An 18,473-nucleotide genomic window follows, 5' to 3' on the forward strand; every position below is an offset into this window, starting at 1 on the left:
AGAAAGCAAATATGCATGAGAAGGAGGGGAGAAAGAAGGAGAAGGGGAGGAGATACGGCGGTGCAGTTTGAGGGACTCAGCATGGCAAGCGAGGAGCGGGACATGGTGAACGAGGACCATGCCTGACGCCTGACGGAAGGTGTCATGCCAACATCTCCAAAAAGGCAATCATGCACCACTACGTAGAACTTTGTTTTCATTTTTGACAAGTGAAGGGGGGGGGGGGAAGCTGAATGAGTGCATCAGGCACTTTGAGTCTCAGCCGCTCGGAGAGGCAAACACACACCTGTGACGGCAGCGCACACACGCGGGGGAAAATGCAGCTCCAAGCTGCCGCAGACACTGAGGAGAACAAGGTGAGTACGCAGTTCCTTGGAAATGCTTCTTGTTCTTTCAGGCGGCCGTGTCTTCATGTGGCTACTTGATGACACGGCGAGCATTCCCCGGTCGCTCCACTTGCACATGATGAAAACAATTGGCTGGTGTAGAAGTCATCAAAAACAACAGGGGAGGAAAGTGAAACAAGTGCAAGATAGCATCATGTGACAAAAGTCATTTTGGGAGCAGGAAAAGAAAGTTTCATCACCAAGAAAATATACAAGACGTGTAAGATTTGCAAACACGCAACAGCCAAAGCGATCCGACTCAGGACTCTTGGCAAATTGTGCCGGTGGAAGCCGTACCATCCAAGATGGAGGAGGGATGAGATTTCCTTGGATGATAAGCATCATTTTTCAGGCGATGAATGCCATAATCGGGCCGGCAGACTTTGGAGAGTCAACGCAAAAGCAACGCAAGTGTCCTGATTGCAGGTGCAAAAATGAGCTAGCAGTGAATTTTTCAAAATCCATTTGATGTTTTGTTTAACTGGCATTTTCATTCATTGCAGTGGAGGAAAAAAAAATTTTTACGATTTGATTGTTTTGAACCGCTGAAGGAATTCAACTCATATCTCAAGGCACTTGTGTAAATAGATGTGGACAGCAAAGCTTTTTGGATCGTCAGTGTCTCGAGAAGCCAGCAGGCATCATCTCAGAGTGTTGGCTGAGCATGAGTGGGAGTTTGGGTTGCTTTCTGTATGACCCCCCCCCCCAAAGGCCTCTTGGCAGCTGCACAGTGTTTTTAACAGCTGAAGGAGTCTGCATGGAACGTTAGCTTAGCTGACCTCCTCCACCCAGGGAACTGGACCTAAGCCCATCATTCATGCGCAGTTACCTCAGCTCTTGTTAAACGTTCTCCAGAGGCGGCGACGCCCTCAAGTCGCAAGTGCCACTTGGAGCGCTGAAGGTGACATTTGAAAGCGTCACCCAGATGCATGGATTTTTTTTTTTTTTTTGCACGTAACTCAAATCCTAGAGACATTCAGTCTTGGAGGAAACACTCTTCCTGATAATGAAGGTGTGGGAGGACGCAAGGGAAAGCTTGGCAATGGGCCAAATGAAACAGCAAGATGGGCCAAATTGAGTCATGGCTTGTCGGTGAACCTGCCAAAGCAGCACACTTGCATCACAGCTGGAAGGCTCTCTGGAACATTCTGACTTTAAGGAACACGCTACACCAAATGCATTTTTTTTCCTCCTTACTTTCCTCCTCCAACGTATCCAAACAGTGCCACATCATTTAACTTTTTTTGTTTTTTTTTCTGTGTGTGATGGAAAATCCCGCCGTTGACAAACACTGAAGGCAATTTGCGCTGAAGGCTAAATGCAGTCAGCTCAGGCGCTCGAGTCGCTAAAATGAGTCGATCAAACGTATACGAAGTGATGATTGATGGTGCAGCTGGAGAAAAGTCACACAGCAAGAATGTGAAAGTCCAACAGTACAATGTCAGCCCATCATTTGTTTAAGCACAACACATCACAAGTGAAGCAGCTAGCTGTTTCTTGCTAGCGCCGGTTGACAAGCTAAACCGAACACAAAATGTGTTTTCAAACTGTTTAAACAAAACTATCGTATTTTTCATTGGGTTTCTCTTTTCCGATTCGTGGCAGATGGACCCGGTCCAGAAGGCGGTGATCAACCACACCTTTGGAGTTCCACTGGTCAAGACCAAGCGGCCGGTCATCTCCTGTAACGTCTGCCAGATCCGTTTCAACTCGGAGGTACGTGTAAAGCGCGAGAAGACCTTTGGTGCAGTTCTCGCCCTTGTTTTGGCCCTTTTGACCCCCGTTGGAATTGAATTTACTTCAAAATAAGATCTAGCAAGGATGAGTAGCTTAGCTTGTTAGCATAGCTTGTTTACAAGTCGCTGCCCCGTTTCTATTTTTATCGGCCACTTTTGTTTGTCTATCCGAAGTCCTCAGTAGGAGACAAAGTGCGTCTGATGACGGGGAGGCCTTCAAAGAATTCCACCGTGCAGACTGTGATGTTGAAAAGACGTTTTGGCCAGACCACACGGAGGAGTAACGCACCGCTGCTAAATATACGCGCAAAGTCTGTAATCATGTGGCTAAGCGGCAACGCTTACAATCTTTCAAGCCGTTCTGTTTAGATCTTCAAACCAAAAGGATATTTATCCGCCAATGTTTATGGGAGTTTTCAGGATTCAGGCTACGCTAAAAAACATACACAGTTTGGACCAAAAATATATATATTATGGAGCTACACCTACAGGAAGTGAAGGCCAGAGAAGGACAATGTGTATTCAGCTGCGCAACAGCTTTCAAATTTCCGTCAAGAATTCTGGAAGGATTTGTCCGCGTTCATCGAGCTCATTCACATCAAGCTGGACACCAAACAAGGCCTTCCCAAAACACGCAATTATCCCGACGTTGACGAGAAGCTGCAACCCAAATGGTTCGAGAAGGAAGGCAAACAATTGTCTCGTAAAGCGGCAGCAGCAGAATGTCGGTTATGTCAGAGTTGCGGTCGTCTGCTCGTCCAACTGAGCTCACCATGTTCTTCACATTTTCCATCAACAATTCAAAATGACTTTCAATCTAATGCGGCTTGAGCTGTTGATTTGTGTGCAATCATAAAATCAACGACAGTTTTTTTTCAAACTCTTCGAATTTGCCGTTTTATACATCGATTTCATAAAAGCGTCCTTTTTGATTTTCCTCAGCTTTCAAGCTGTATTTGGATTCTTATTTTATCCGGAATGCTTTTGTTGTGGTTTCTTGCAAGTAGATTTTTCATTTTCCCAAATATTCTCTGGTGGCGTTCCACATTGACGACATCACAAACGCTTGCATCCTCAGCATCGAGCAATTAGTCTGATAAGGATCTGTTGTTTTGCTGACTTTCTCCTTCAGCGCCACCTTGTCCGCTTTCTATTGCGCTCCTTCGTCTGTCTTTTATTTCTTTCTTCTCACATCTGTCACATCAGTTTTTCGTTTGAATCTACCGCACCATAGCGTGAATGCTGTGTCGCATATTTAATCTTTGTTTCAAAAAAATGGTCCCATCTCAAACCAAATAAAATAAAAATGAGAAGAAATCAAATAAAACCAGAGATTCTATTTCTATGCGGCCACACGGAGCTACAAACACACGCTGATATGAAACGTATAAAACGCCCATCATTCACATTTCATTGTCAAAGAGAGCAGTCCCCCCCCCCCCCCCCTCAAAGTCCCCCCCCCCCTTTAACATTGCTTGCATGCCATTTGTGCAATTTGGCTTCACTTAACAGCCACTCGTAAATCTCAAATCTATTTTACTAGACATCCGTTAAGTTGGACCGGGAATCTCACTTTGTGAACGTTAAGTCGGTCAATTCTACTCGATTGTAATAAACGTCAGAAGAATTAAAATCACGCCGGCTCGTGCATCATTTATCACGACCAGAATCAACACGGTCCGTTTATCTCAAAAAGGTGAAGGGACGCTTCCATGTTCCTATCTGCGTGTCACTCTTTTTGTTGCTCGGCTCCCAATATGGACACCTCCCAGCACCACTGCCAGTCCCATCCCTTGAGCTCAGCCGTTCTTCTACAGTACACACACACGGAGATAGATGTCCATCACTCAGTGTGGCAAACACTCCATAATTCAGAAGTAGGACCTTTAAAATCCACTGCAGTGCCAGATTCTGCTTGTCATGCCGCAAACAAACACGAGTGGGCCCGCCCGCCAATCAGCATCTTCACCAAGCTGCTCCATCACTCCGTACTTGGTCAGATCAATGCTCGAAGCCTTTCAGCACCTGCGGCAGCTGTCCGCCGTCCATCGTGCAAGCCGCTTAAAAAGGAACATCTTCACGATGTCATTTTACGAGCTCACTTTGTAGCACACGACGCTGCACATCTGCTCCCTCCAGCTACGCTCCACAAGTAAAGATACCACGAGCAGGCGGTCGTTGGACTTTGTTTGTACGTCGACGTGCTTTGAGGCAAAGTGAGCTAGTAAAATTTTCGTTTTAGCAAACCGGCGTCTCGTCTCATCCGCCGTCTCGTGCCGGCCTCGCAAAACTGCCGGCAGATAACCAAACAAAGGAGTCCCCTGACGAATGGCTCGCCCCGATTGTTTACGCGCTGTGCAAACACATTAGCTCGTGGCCAGAGATGACTTCCTGCAATAAATCCCACAAACATTAGGATGAATTTATTTTTATTTTTGCTTTTTACCGGACAATCAAGCAAGCGTGCCTTACTGTGTGTCTTTGTCTCTTTGGGAACCATAAAAAGCTGGAAGCCATTAATGAAATGCTGTCTAATGACACGCATAGTTTATGGCGCTTCAAGTACAACGGCAATCCCAGTGAGCCCCAGTTTAACTCCCGCTGGCATTCTCAGTCTGCTATTAATGAAAGCCGGAGCCAGTAACTGTCAGAGACTTTGGACTTGCAGACAGAACTTTGCACTGATGATTGACAAGCACGTGTTCAGGGACATTTTCACGTCATTGGGAAGAGAAATGACAAATAAATATGTGATGAGTAAGGAACAAAGGAGGGTCTCAAATGTCTGACTGCAAGGTTTTAGTCCGCCATCTCTCCTTTCACTGTAAACCAGGCTGCCGTCTGTGCTATAGTCCCACCCTGCGTATAGAATAACATGTATGCGCCCGCTGTCAGGTCAGGTCAGGTAGTGGCGAATGAGGACCCGTGCAAGGAAGCAGGGATGGGGGTTAAAGACTAAAAAAAATATATATAATTTAAAACAAACAAAGGCAAAGGAAGCTATAATGCAGGCCAAACTCATTTTTGTCACGGGCCACATTGTAGTCATAGTTTTTTTTGGAGGGCCATTATGATTATTATTACGCCTTGTATTATATACAGCAGTGGTCTCCAAGAGTTTTTGCACTACGAACCGGTTACGTGTCAGAAATATTTTTGCGGAGACGGCTTTTATATAAATAAACAATACATTTATATAAATAAATAATACATTTATAATAAATATGTAAATACAATGAAATAAAATGATACAATTGGTATAAAAACAAATATAAACCACTTTAAAATAAAATTCACCATTACGTTGAATTAGTGAGAGCGCTGAGCTTGTTTCTCAGAAACTTCAGTAGTTGCTTCTGTCCTTCTTGTTCACATTTTTTTTCTTTCAAACAATTCCAAAGGTTTGTCTTTTAATGCAGGATGCTTGGTCTCCATGTCACGTGACCGGATGTAACCGACGGATGTAATTGGGAGAGAATCGCCAATTTTTTGAAAATATTTTTCAAAATAAAATCTTACTCATTCTTGCTAGCCAAAGCCAAACCAACTAAGAACATGACATCTGCAAACTTAAACAAAATATGCCTGGTGGTCTTATTTATTTATTCATTTATTCGTTTTTTATATTTATTTGCACTTGATAGGTTTATTTAAATATTGATTTAAATATGAATATATTTGTTTTATTTATTTATTTGCAGTTTACACTGCACCAGATATGTTTTTTCTTTATTTGAAAGAATTCCATACAAATAAAGCCTGTTTACACACTCAATAACCATTCATTCATTCACAAAGTCAGTGATGAAGGAATACATTGCAAGAACCAATAGTTGACGTGTTCTTGTGTCACAATCCAGAACCAAGCCGAAGCTCACTACAAAGGAAACCGACACGCCAGGAGAGTCAAAGGTATCGAGACGTCAAAGGGTCGCTGTCAAGATGGCGACAAACCTCAGACTGTGACCCCCACCGCCTCTCCATCTCCTCCGGGCGCTGCCTCAGATAGCGAGTGCGGCAAACAAGGTGACAAAGCAGAAAACACTTCACGCAATAACGGGCACAAATTGCACTGGCAAGCGCTTATCTTTGGATAGAAAAAAACAAAAACAAATGGAACATTTTCAAGGATAGCAAATACAAACTCAGAGTTGCTGAGACAAACTGCTGACGACGCTCCGCTTATCAATGCGGTTCAACAAATATTCAAACTAGCGACCTGCTCAGGTTTGCAACGTTCCCAGTTTTGGGTCCAACCTGACGTCACGTGCCATGCATTATTTTATTTAATCTCCACAAACCAAAATGGACTCCTGCCAAGTGCGTATTTTTTCTTTTCTGATCAATATTTGCAGCTGGAAATGATCACAAGAATTGAGGCAGCCAACTTACACTACAGCGCCGATGCTGTTTTGATTGCTCATCGTCGACAATAGCACAAATCCAAAAGGGGCATTTACTTTCTTTTCTGCTCTCGCCTAGCGTGTGCCAGAAATAATATCTTGTTTTAATCAACTCTAACCACAGCTATGCTCGCCCATCTGTTAAATGTAAACATGTTTTGAACACGAGCAGCAGGACATTCCCTTGGCATCACATCGAGAAGTGCTTCTTTTTTTTTTTTTTCGACTCGTTCATGTTTTGTGACTTGGGAGAAATTGCAACACGTTTACGGTCATGCTTTGGAATTTGGGGATGACTAATATTTCATCAATATCGCATCCACTCCCTTGGCATCGGTCTTGCCACGACTGCTTTGTTTCATCGACTGATCTTTCGGTCACCGTTGATCTGTTGCCGTCGCACAACATTCGATGTTTTGATCGATTGGCCGTCACTCTGTAGCATCTGGCGTTGAACTCTTTTTATTGTGTTGCTTTTCATTTCGAATGTTAAGAAGACAGAATTGAGACCAAATTACGTGCAATTGGGATGTTTTTGTTTTTTAACTTTCATATAAATACATTTATGTTAAGGGGAAACACAAGCTAATGCTAAGTAAGCTATTAAGATGATCACGTGTGTAAAGGAGGGAAACTTATAGAAGAGAAACAGTAATGTCATCATAGTAACTCGCCCGAGGCAATTAAGATGGCGCCGTTGAACAAACATGAGCACTTAGTCTCACTTAAGGAACAAGAGTTACGGTGTGACCTTGTGTCGTCCAGTTGTTGGTTTTCTCAGAATCTCTTTATCCAGCAGCTCAGCTCAGCTCAGCTCATCTTTGTATTTGTAGCTTTGACGTGGAGGCCGTGTGTCTCTTCTCTGTTGCTTCCTCCGTGCTGCATTTTCCATTGCCTCAGCGTCCCCTGACTTGTCCTTGGAATAAGCGCCAGGCGACATAGCTGCCTTGTTTTGGTGGCTCAAAAGCAAACACAATGGAAACGTATTTTCAAGTCGATAAGTGTGAACTTTGAACCACCTTTGACTTTATTTGAACCTACAAAACCACTTTAAAAGCCTTGATTGTTGTGTTAGTTATCCCAGAATAGCGAGAGGTCCGTTTAGGTTGCTCTGCGTCTCTCCAGAGGGATTTGAACTCACCATTGGAGCATGCTGAGCCAAAGCAAGCCCGCTATTATTGGCAACACAAAGTAGAAACATGTGAAAGAATCAACTTGTTGTGACCCTTGCGTCTTCCTGCCTTGCCCTCTTTGAAGCATGCGAATGTGCGATTTCACTCTGGTTCTTCCCACCGAGGCCAAGAACAACGCGCATAATCCAGAATTTGAGGAGAAGGGTTGATTCAAATTACAAACACATCAGAAATCAAAGATGGAACAAAACCCGGGAAACGAATACGAGGCAAGTGACGAGACATGCTACACCTGGACAGGACACGAGTGGCTGGAGGGAGCTGATTGGCTGAAACAAGGAACTAACTAATTAGCAAGGTCAACCAAGAAAAGCGGGACACGGGGAAAAATGAAAACAAAAAGTCAGCAAAAACATGGCCGTGACAATGTTGCTGAATCGTCGTTTGATAGGCCTCATTGAGTTGGTTGCAAAGCGGCTTTTAGAAGATACTGACGCATTCATTCCTCGTTCTCGTGGGAACGCTCGCTGTGGAATTTGCTAAAAAAAAAAAAAATAATCTGTGATGTACGTCCAACAATACGCAATTGGTGGCGTCCTTTATCCAGGCTGTTGACCTTTCGGAGAAGGTCTTCTTTGCTTTGAGGGATTTGCTATAGTGAGCTGAGGACTCGGGGTGATGGAAAGGCAGCTGGTAACTCGAAGACAAACACAACTTCACCTTCTTCCCCTCGCTGTTCTCTGATACACTCACCCACTTGAATGTTGGTCCTTGTCCTCCACACACACGCACACGCAGACACACTCAAGGTCAATTAAAGCAATGACGTTCACGCGATAGGCTAGGTTGCATGACCGGCGCCTGACTATTAGGTTACGTGGGGTTTCCATTCTAGTGGATCAAACCATCACATCTTATCATATGTGGAAATTGTTTCAAAAGATGTGTGTTGCTATTTGAAATTTCTCCGTTTGCGTGATGAGGGTGACGGGCACCCATCAGCTAGCTAGCTAGATAGCGCTCAAGTTGAGTATTGAGTTTCGAACTCGCGTTATCAACAATTGAGCTAGCATAATGTCCTGGCGGGAGGCTAGCAAGTTGAACCAGCTAAGCTTTTCAATGCTGAACTTGTGGTAGAAGCTCCCACAGGATCATTTGATGACCCCCAATGTTTTGACAGATAATGTTTCCCTCGAAGCATCCGCCTCAAAAACATTCCTTTGGTGGAATCTAAAAGACTCCCACGACTTCATCGACAAAGCAACAGCATATGATGCGTAACTTTCATTTCCTGACATGGATTAAGTACGCAGACGCACTTATCAAGCATCTGGACTGTGTTAACGCTCTTTGTTGACCTCCCCGACCTGTTTGGAGTTGAGGTTCTTAATTCTTACTTGAAGCAAACAATGGCTAATTATAGCAAAAGCTGAGCTAATCCGCTAGTAGACCAAAAAGGACTTTGGGAGTGTTGCTTCGCCTTTGGCTGACCTGTTTTGAGGGCAACGAGGCGTTCGGATGTTGCACGAGCTTGACCAGATGTCAACCTTATGCTATGGATCTGTGATCACTAGTCCTCCCCAGTAGAATTCAAATATGTGGGTGTGTGCGTGGGTCATGTGTTCCTAATTTAGATGTTTAGAATCTGCTCAAGTCCTTCATCGGCTTCGCAAATGGCCTGCTCGTATTTGGAGCGTCAAACGCTGGCTCGCAGCACGGGACGAAGGAGAAGGCTCCGTTTCGACCCAAAATTTCTGGCTCAGAGAACATCTGCAGCTGGAAACCTCCAAACCTGCATGGATTGTCATTTCGGAAAGCCCGTTCATCAGATATGATGTCATCAAAGATGTCGTTTTCCTTTTTTTTTTTTTTTTTGCATAACTCCAAAATGATCTCATGGAAGATAAATACATGAGCTGTCAAGACAAAGCGTTAAAGAGCGACGGAGTCGTTGAATTGAGTGCTTGTCTTCTTACCGCAAATATCTCATGGTAGCCCTTTAATGCCGTAATCTGCTGGGAGGCTTTAGCGCGCCGCTCAAATTGGCTCGATATCAGGGGGAATTTGGAGAAGGGCCGAGCCCGCCCGCCCTGACCTCCTCGTTGGGGGGTGAGTGAGAGTGAGTAAGCCAACCAAATTTAGGGTGTCTTGTTCAGACAACAGCCAGGGTGAATACCACAGGCATGGCGTAGCATTAGCAAAAACACATGTGCTCGTGCGGACAGACGGGCGGACGGATGAGTGTGCCAACAGGTTCAAAAACAAAAAGCGAAAAGGCATGTCAAGTACGGGAAAGACGGACTTCATTTTGTTACTTCTGCCTGTGACAAAACGTGCCAAAAGGAACAGCTGTGCGGGAAAGAAGCTAACGGACTAGCTAACGTATGGCTTTTCCACCTCAAATAAACATTTCGCTCAAGTCAAACACAAATCCACTTCAAGGTTTCACTTCTGCCGTAAATGTGCCCCCCCCCCCCTCGTATTTGGCTGTCCGACGGGTTTTCATTCTTTTTTGGCGCGTGTGGTCGGAAATGAAAATATTTGACTCGCACCTGCTTTCCACTGCTTTGTGTGATCTCAAAATACCAAACTCTCAACCGCTAACCTTTTGGAACGAACGACGACATTCTCGACGTTTCACCGCTGTATTTCACAGGTGTCAAACTCAAGGCCCGGGGGCCAGATACGGCCCGGCACATCATTTTATGTGGCCCGCAAAGACAAATTGTGCATCAAATTCATATGTCAATGCTGAAATTGCAAATTCTTTTCACGTTTTTTTTTTAATAAAAAGCAATATTGCTAGCAATTTTTATTACCATTCATATTTTTGGAAATTTGATTTTATTAGTCTCCCTGAAGGAAACTATGACTATGATGCAGCCCGCGACAAAAATAATTTTGACAACCATGCTGTATTTGATGTCAGGTACAATTTTTTTTTTTCCCCACAGATGAAACGCAGACTCTGTCAAACGGGCTTGCCCCAGGAGCTCTCCCGCCTCAGAACACCTCACCCGCCTCACCCTTAGAGCCACCCAGTCTACTTCCCAATCTTCCCACTCCCGCCCCTCCCCCGAGCTCCACGTCTTCCTCCGGCGCCAACTCCGAATCGCCCCCGGTTCCGGCAAGCGGGCCGCCCGGCCCGGAGACGGAGGAGGACAAAGCAAAGAAGCTTCTCTACTGCTCCTTGTGCAAAGTGGCTGTCAATTCCTTGTCCCAGCTGGAAGCTCACAACAAAGGTGAGTGTTGAAAAACAGTCGCTAACGTTCAACTCCATTTGGGTCCACACCTGAAGATGACCTGGTCCAAGGTTCAGAAAGCGTCTTGATATCCTACCCGAGTGTAACTAAGACCTCAACGTCTTCTCGTGTTTCCTTCCAGCCATTCAACAGAAGCAAGCAGATCGGCTTCATGTTCAATTTGAGAGTCGATGTAGACACGATGGTCAATATTTGAGGATTTGTTTTGTTCCTGTTTAAAGCGGCTGCTTTGGCTCAAAACACTGGGATAAACAATTGAAGCTGAAGATTTTCTCTCTTTGTTGGCTTGACGCCGATCCCTGCATCCTTCTGCTTACACCAAACGTGTTTGTTTATGCAAAAGGAAAAACAGCGAGCTCGTCTCCATGCGGCAAAACGTTACTTTTCTCAGCCTTTGCCTGTTTTAATCCTTCCCCCCCTCCCTCTTGTCTGCCCATTAGCGCTCGTGTGCTTGTGTTTATCCTTGGCTTTGCTTTGTTATCTATCTGCAGGCCAAATGTACTCGAAAGGACCAGCTTTTTTATTTTTATTTTTATTTTTACGTCTGTTGTTTTTATATCCATCCATTATTAATGGGGGTTACACACCATTTAGGTTTTGCAGCTTTTGTCATTTTCTGTTCATTTTGAGGTGCAATTGTTTTCGCCCTTGTTTGGTTTACTCGAGCGAGTGACGCAATTGCTACTTGAATCAGGCGACTGCTGAACCAAATAGAAAAAAAAAAAGAAAAAAGAAAAAAGACACCGGGTCATGAAGGCCAGCCCGCTCCGCTTGAGTCGGAATGTTCTGGAATCAATGAAACAAAACGGCGTACGTTTGCCGACTCTAAAAATAAAGACAGAAGAAATATGTGAAATGCTGTCGGACATTCAGGCAAACACATTGGCCGTGTTGTTATTTGTAGAAATGTGCTTTGCGTGTCGCTTTACAACATGTGAGGGCAAGCTTACAAAGACAACAAATCCGCAGCACTATCTGCTTTCTGACCGAAATAGAAGAAAGGCGAGAAGAAAACATTTCTGGCCTTGAGTAGAAGCAGCCTTCGTCCTCCTCAGAGTATGTCACCCCCGTGACCCCCCCCTCCCCTCCCCTCCTCGCCTTCCATCATTCTGAAACCTTAACTCTGTTCAAAGGGCTTTGATAGTGTCAAGACTGAGCCAGTGGCTTTCCTTCAAGGGTGGGGGGGGGGCATGGTAGCCGTCGGAGTACGACGCCAACATGATCACATGATTGACACTGACACACTTGAAGCAGTCAACGACACGACACTCCAGTGGCAAACATTTCGCCTCCTTGCGACGTGTTTCAAATTTCATTTCGTCCGTCACATCCCACCAACTTGTCGCAGCTTTTTTTACACGCCGTGACAACGATGCCCTCGCTCTCAAATGGGCACGACTGCCCCGAGACTCTCCCCTTCGCATTTTCCTCCCGAATATCTGCATCCTCATTGCACAACGCTGATCTTCAACCCCCGATAACTTATTCAGAAAAAATATCTGAGCGGTGTCTTTAACTCCTTCACTGCCAACCCAGTTCATATATTTGACGTCTATAACCGTCAATGGCACTGAATGAGTTCATGTGTTATGGTATTATTTAAATTTGATCATAGCGTCACTCCATTATTGTTTTGATACAAAAAGGAAAGCGCAAAGGCCTTCATCCCGACCCCAGACTGTGCTGCAATAATATACCATCAAGATAAAAAAAAAGCAACAATGCGGCACATGTGGCGCTAACTTCCCCCGTCTTCACAAGCGGGAACTTCAATCGACAATCGTAATAAAAATGACACATGAATGAGCGGACTGGAGTTGATCTCTCGGAGCTCACCTGCCGCGCAGCTGTATGACTAGCGGGCCTGTTTTGCGCCACAGCTGCAGCTGGCTTTATTGGAGAAATACAGCGCCATACATTTTTGCTTCATTCAGGCCACTTGAGAGCATTTAAAAAAAAAAAAAAACATTTATGTGTGCACGCAGGTACCAAACACAAAACTATTTTGGAGGCTCGGAGCGGGCTGGGCCCCATCAAGGCATATCCACGCCTGGGTCCCAAGCCTAGTGGGGAGCAGGGTGGTGGTCCGGTTGACCCCAATACTCAGGAAAGAACCTTCCACTGTGAGATCTGCAATGTGCGGGTCAATTCTGAATTGCAGCTCAAACAGGTATGCGGAAGATGGATGGATGGATCTTCTTCTTCAAAGTTTGCCAGTCTTATCATGTCAGCTGTCTGTTTACTGCAGCACATATCAAGTCGGAGGCACCGGGACGGCATGGCGGGCAAGCCCAACCCCCTCCTCGGCCGACACAAGAAGCACAGGGGAGCTGATCTGACGGTAAGTTCTCATCAAGCTCTCGTCATTTGGACGTTCAGACGTTCATCTGGAATCTTAGCTAAAGACACCTCTGATGTTGGTGGTCTCCAATGAAATTGTTGTGATCTTTCTCCTGCATCTGCTCCTCGCAACTTTTAGTCTTCTCTGACGTTCTCCAAGAGTCTGAGCAAAGTGTTAGGGGCCGGCCTGCTCCCCAGCCCATTGGCCGTGGCGGCGGCTATGGCGGCGGCCGCTTCGACGAACCCGCTGGCGCTCCGAGCGGCGGCCCCGGCGCCTCACCCGCATCACCACCTTCTCCAAGGACCGCCCCTCAGCCACGCCATCTTAAGACCCGCGCCGGGACCCATCCGCACCGCTCACGGACCCATCCTCTTCTCCCCTTACTGACTCGGGGCCTGATCGGGATCAGCCACTCCAAAAGCACACTGTGAAGACGCAGACAGCAACTGATCCAAACTTTGAACTGAGAAAAAAAAAAAAAAAGAGGGTGGAGCAGTCTCTCATATTTCCCTTTACCTGAAATTCTTCCTCCCATTTCTGAGACTTCTGCGAGACCTGCAGATGGAATGGTCAGAGATGATTATTCATAAGGGGTTGAAGTTCCTGGCACATCCTGACCGACTCTCCTGGCAAGTCCCAAATAGCTACAAAAGAAACTCATATCCAAACCACGTGTCACTGCACCGTGTTGTTTCTTTCCTGTCATCATGACGAAATGTGCTCTTCTCATCCTATGCACTTCCAAAAAAAAAAACATTTGGTTTTTCGTAGCTCTGCTGTGATAGTCCACCTTTTGTTGTGCCGAGGTGTTTGCTAGTCATAATGCACACGCGAGTCGTAAAAGCAACAAGAGATAATATCGCTCACAGAGAAGCTGAGAAGTGAGAAACGTCTTAGCGCAGGTTGTCGGATTGGACAAATCTGCATTTCCAAAATAGATGGTACTAACAAAAACAAAGGGCAGAAACCAGAGCAGGCTGGGACGTAGGAATCTCCAAATTGGAACATAATCCGTGTAGGACAACTTCAAAATTGTTCACTTTTAAATAAACAACATAGTATTCACGATTTACAAAAAGTTGGCATTTCGGAGGGCATTTTTTTGTTTCATCCTGCAATTTCTCGCCAAATATATAATTTTTTTTCTAAAAACATTCCTTAATGGCACACAAGGTGCCTAACAGTGACAAACTGAAGAAGAGCCAACAACCAGTCGGCCGCAAGGTTACACTGCCACCTACTGGCGCTTGCTTTGTATTGCAGGAATTGTGTCAGTGAGGTGGCAATCGGGCCAGCTACATGCTAGTCGCATATTAGCATCTGCTTGGGAAAGTCAAAGTATGCACTGAAATGGCAACTGCTGTATTTCCATGTTCTCTTGGAGATATCTACGTCTCACTCAGCTCTCATCAAGACGTGGGTGCTGAGGTTGCAACACCAACTTGCTACATTTGGGTCTTTTTTTTTTTTCATGCTCCTTCATCTTCCACCTCACCAAGCCTTCCTTTCATGGAGCGAACACATAAAAATCCAAAATCTGAGAGAAAGAAAGAGCGATCGGATAGAAGCCAAATACCTGACTCGAGCAATGAGCGACAATTGGACCAGAACGGCATTGAGGTCAAACGCAAGTTAAACACTTGTTTTCTTCCAGAAAGCAAAAGCCATGAAATGCACCGTGATTAGTTTTTCCTCTGGATAGTGAGCACTTTATTAAGTTCACACTTTGACTTCAGAGTACCAAAAACAAAAGAGAAGCAACACGATGATGACATTTTGGAAAAGAGGGAGCAACTTAGCTCCGGACATGTTCACTGTGCCGCCTTTACTAGAGAAGCAATGAGTTGTAATGTTTTGGTCTTCTTGTCTGAATATTGCAAAACCACGAGAATTTTGTCGTTGTTGTTGTTGTTTAGCTTTGTGACATGTCATTCAGAGTCGTACATGTCAATCGGGAGCATTCAGATTGATTTTTTTCTTCCATGAGGGTGGTGAACCTTACTCGGGCTTCCTAAACGTTTTTTTTGGCTTAGCTAATGTCTGCTTTGGGAACAGGGTATAACGCCAAACGTCTTGCGACAAAAAAAAAAAGCTATCGACTCACAAAACTGGCAGAATGGTTTTCTAGTTAGTTGTGCCGTTTTAAAACGGGAAGATGATCCACTTGCCTCGTCGTCAGTGTTTGAGTTCTCTTCCAGGAGGGTGCGTGCTCTCCTTCTGTTCCTGTGTGGCGCTGAGGCCTTCTCGCTCTCTTCCGAAGCTCAAAATTGGGGAAGGAAAGGCGCATATTCGGGAGTCGCGTCGTCGTCACGTGATCCAGTGCTCCACAAACGAAGCAATCATCACGGCTCATGTTTGATTTCCACAGAATGCTCAAAAATCACGTTGGATTCTTATTTGGAGAGCAGATGTTAGCTGTTTTTGGGCTACTAGCCTTAGCCTTATGCTGCCCTCCGTCTCTCCTGCGGGGGGGGGCAGAAAGAATGAGACAGAGAGGCCATGCTGTAACTTTGTCTCGCCAATAAATTTATTTTTGGATTTCACTGTCGGATGGACAAAGACTTTCTTTGTATGATGAACTGTAGCAATACCTGATTCCTTCCGGCTACTCTTGTTTATTGCAATAAGATGAACTTGAATCATATGCGTGTATGTGAGTCAGTCATTATCCATGTAATTTAAAAAAAAAAAAAAAGATGGAAAATAATGTCGCTATAAAAAGAAAATGTCAATAAATCATTACGCAAACAAGCGGAGGGTTTTTGTGGGAGGATTTTTCTGTCGAATTCTGACTACGGACAGAAACAAACGTTGTGTTGTCCAATCTGATGAGAGAAAGCTTTCATGCTCTTTTCGTTTTTTTTCTCCAAGCATTCCTGGCGGCTTTCAAACAATACCCGTTGCAACCGATAGATGGCGGTACGCTACCGACTGTGCCACTCGTTCTGCGGCTCAGGCCTCCACCTACGTACATGTTCCCCAGCTAAGTTGCATCATTATTTGGAATTATCAAGAAGATTCCACCTCCACCCTTTTCAGTGGAAGTCAACTCAAAAAAGATGTTTAATATGTTCTAAGCACAGTGATGATTCCTCTTGGCTTTGTGGAAAATCAATTAAGCGGAAAAAATCCACCCGTTTTCATCCGTCCCTGAAAATGACATCATAGTTGCTCGGGGCTCAATAAGGACCGCCCCCCTCCTCCCTCCCTCCCTGTCAGCTATATTTTTTCAACCAGTGACAGTGGGTGAAAAAGAAAATGTGCAGAAAGCAATCTATCTTTTAATAGCATAATCAAAGAGTGAAGAAGGTGAAATTGGTTTCCTCTTTGAAAGGCTAAATTGAGACTTCAGTTGTCACGATGTCACCAAAATTGCAATCTGAGAAGTCTTTGTGCTCTGATGAGTCTCCTTGTGGTGGTGTAAACATCTCAAATCACAAATCAATCTGCCGCTTGAGGCTACTTCCATCGGGAAGATGAGCCACGCAATCCATTTTTACAAAGATCAAATCATCTCGAGCTGACGAGAGAAAATGACTTGGGAAAAAAAATTGAAAATATCAAATGAAATGCTGGAGAGTCTTAACTTGACTTCCGCAAATGTGTACCGGGTCAAAAGCTAGCCAACATGCGAATGGGTTCCCCAACTGCTTTCCTCTCTGATCTTGAAATAGAAGCGAGCCAATATTTTGTCAACTCTTTTCATTCGCGCGAGCGGCACTTCATCATAAGAGTCAAACATTTAAAAAACCTCTTCCAAGTGCAATCCATTCAAACATGGGAGCACAATTTTGCTCTCAACGTAGTGTCCGCCATTTTCTTGCCTGCTTGGAAACATTGATTACATTCGCTTTCGACGCCGCCGGCTTCATTGCCTGTGTCGCACGCAAGGGCAATTGGCCTTGACCACCCACTCCAGCCAGCATCAAGACCCGTTCGCTCACGATTGCACTTTCTTCCATCCAGCTGCTGCCATGCCAACAAGTTAAGTGCCCGCCTTCTGTCATCCGGCTCCACAAACCATTGACACATTTCAGACATTTCTTAGATGGGCTCTCAAGGTTTTTTCAGAGAACACCTCAAGTTTTGCTAAATATTTTGTGGAACGCTCAACTGGGATGTTTGTTTTTGTTGTGAGAATGGTTGTCACTTAATTTCCCCAAAGAGGCCATCTTATTGTTGCCTACAGTTGATTCTACACAGAAGCATGTGTCCATTAATATTGAATGAAACCTCCGTCCGTCCAGCTGTCCGTCCGCCAGACTTATTGTGTTAGATTGAACTGAACATTGGGCCTTTTATTCTGTCAATTGCGCAAGACATTATTCTGCCCTTTTACAATTTCAAAAGCTATTCCCCTAACTGAATAGCTTCTTCACGACACACTTTGCAACTGTGACATTTGACCGACATGGAAGCAAAAGTTGTTTACTCACATGGTGAGGTCACATCGTTGAAAGGGGTAGAATTATTCTTAGAATTAATAAAGAGGTAGAATTATTCTATTCGAATTATTCAAGAATTATTCTATGAGGTAGTCACAAGCGTTCCAAAATGGAAACAATTCATTTTGCTCCATTAACGTTTTACACACAACACGCCAGACAAAAAAAGTCAGAAAAATTCTGGCAAATAAAAACAAAGAAATATATTAATTTTTTTATTTAATCTTTATTTAACCAGGCTAACAATAAAGAACAAGTTCTTATTTTCACTACATAATTATTCAGAGCCTATCTTCACCATGATCATCATGAGAAGTTCACACAGCTGGATTGGAGTCCACCTTTGGGAAATTTACTTTGTTTTGTCATCATTTGGATCGAAAAAGTCACCCACCTGTCCGCTCCCATGTGGGACCACCAAGTCAAAGGTAGGCAAGATTGTATTCGTTGCAATTGTCTGCGCTGTGCTAAATATTGGATGGAGGCGGGCCGAAGACCTCCAGCGTGTGGGACGTAGCTGTCAATCAAGAGAAAGTCAGATTGTCTCCAAATGGAATCTGAAGAGCTCGCTCGACTACGGTACTTCTCTCTAAGTGGACATCAGCGCCTGGAGAAAACAAAATGTTCTTTGGTGTGCCTTACTAGACTTTTTGTGTGTGAAGACTTTGACGACAATGCAAGAAGATGATTGTGGGCAATCACAAAAAGTCATGAATGAATGTTATGCTTTGAGCTCTTCAAACGAGTCCAGACACAATGAAATAAC

General features: G+C 44.6%; 1 protein-coding gene and 1 long non-coding RNA gene across 4 annotated transcripts in view; one reads left to right on the top strand and one right to left on the bottom strand.

Moving 5' to 3' along the window:
- znf385a (zinc finger protein 385A) overlaps positions 1-16,028 on the top strand; it is a 30,498-nt gene extending 14,470 nt beyond the window's left edge. Inside the window, exons 3-8 of one of the 3 annotated variants that reach the window (XM_085921318.1) lie at positions 1,992-2,102; positions 5,983-6,148; positions 10,613-10,900; positions 12,907-13,091; positions 13,170-13,262; positions 13,401-16,028. In XM_085921318.1, coding sequence (XP_085777444.1) covers positions 1,992-2,102; positions 5,983-6,148; positions 10,613-10,900; positions 12,907-13,091; positions 13,170-13,262; positions 13,401-13,649 — 1,092 coding nt within the window. In that variant the 3' untranslated portion in view covers positions 13,650-16,028. Of the gene's footprint in view, positions 1-32; positions 357-1,991; positions 2,103-5,982; positions 6,149-10,612; positions 10,901-12,906; positions 13,263-13,400 lie in introns of those variants that run through there. The other 2 variants (XM_085921317.1, XM_085921316.1) reach the window with 2 other exon arrangements.
- On the bottom strand, positions 11,998-15,857 carry LOC147062768 (uncharacterized). Its single transcript, XR_015067332.1, has 3 exons — positions 15,431-15,857; positions 13,779-13,817; positions 11,998-13,687 (listed from the first exon to the last, which is right to left on the bottom strand). It is a non-coding gene; the product is annotated as an uncharacterized LOC147062768 (long non-coding RNA).
- Positions 16,029-18,473: the final 2,445 nt, after the last annotated feature.

This window comes from Syngnathus leptorhynchus, chromosome 1, assembly GCF_054491065.1.
Source record: "Syngnathus leptorhynchus isolate UIUO chromosome 1, UIUO_Slep, whole genome shotgun sequence".
NCBI lineage: Eukaryota > Metazoa > Chordata > Actinopteri > Syngnathiformes > Syngnathidae > Syngnathus > Syngnathus leptorhynchus.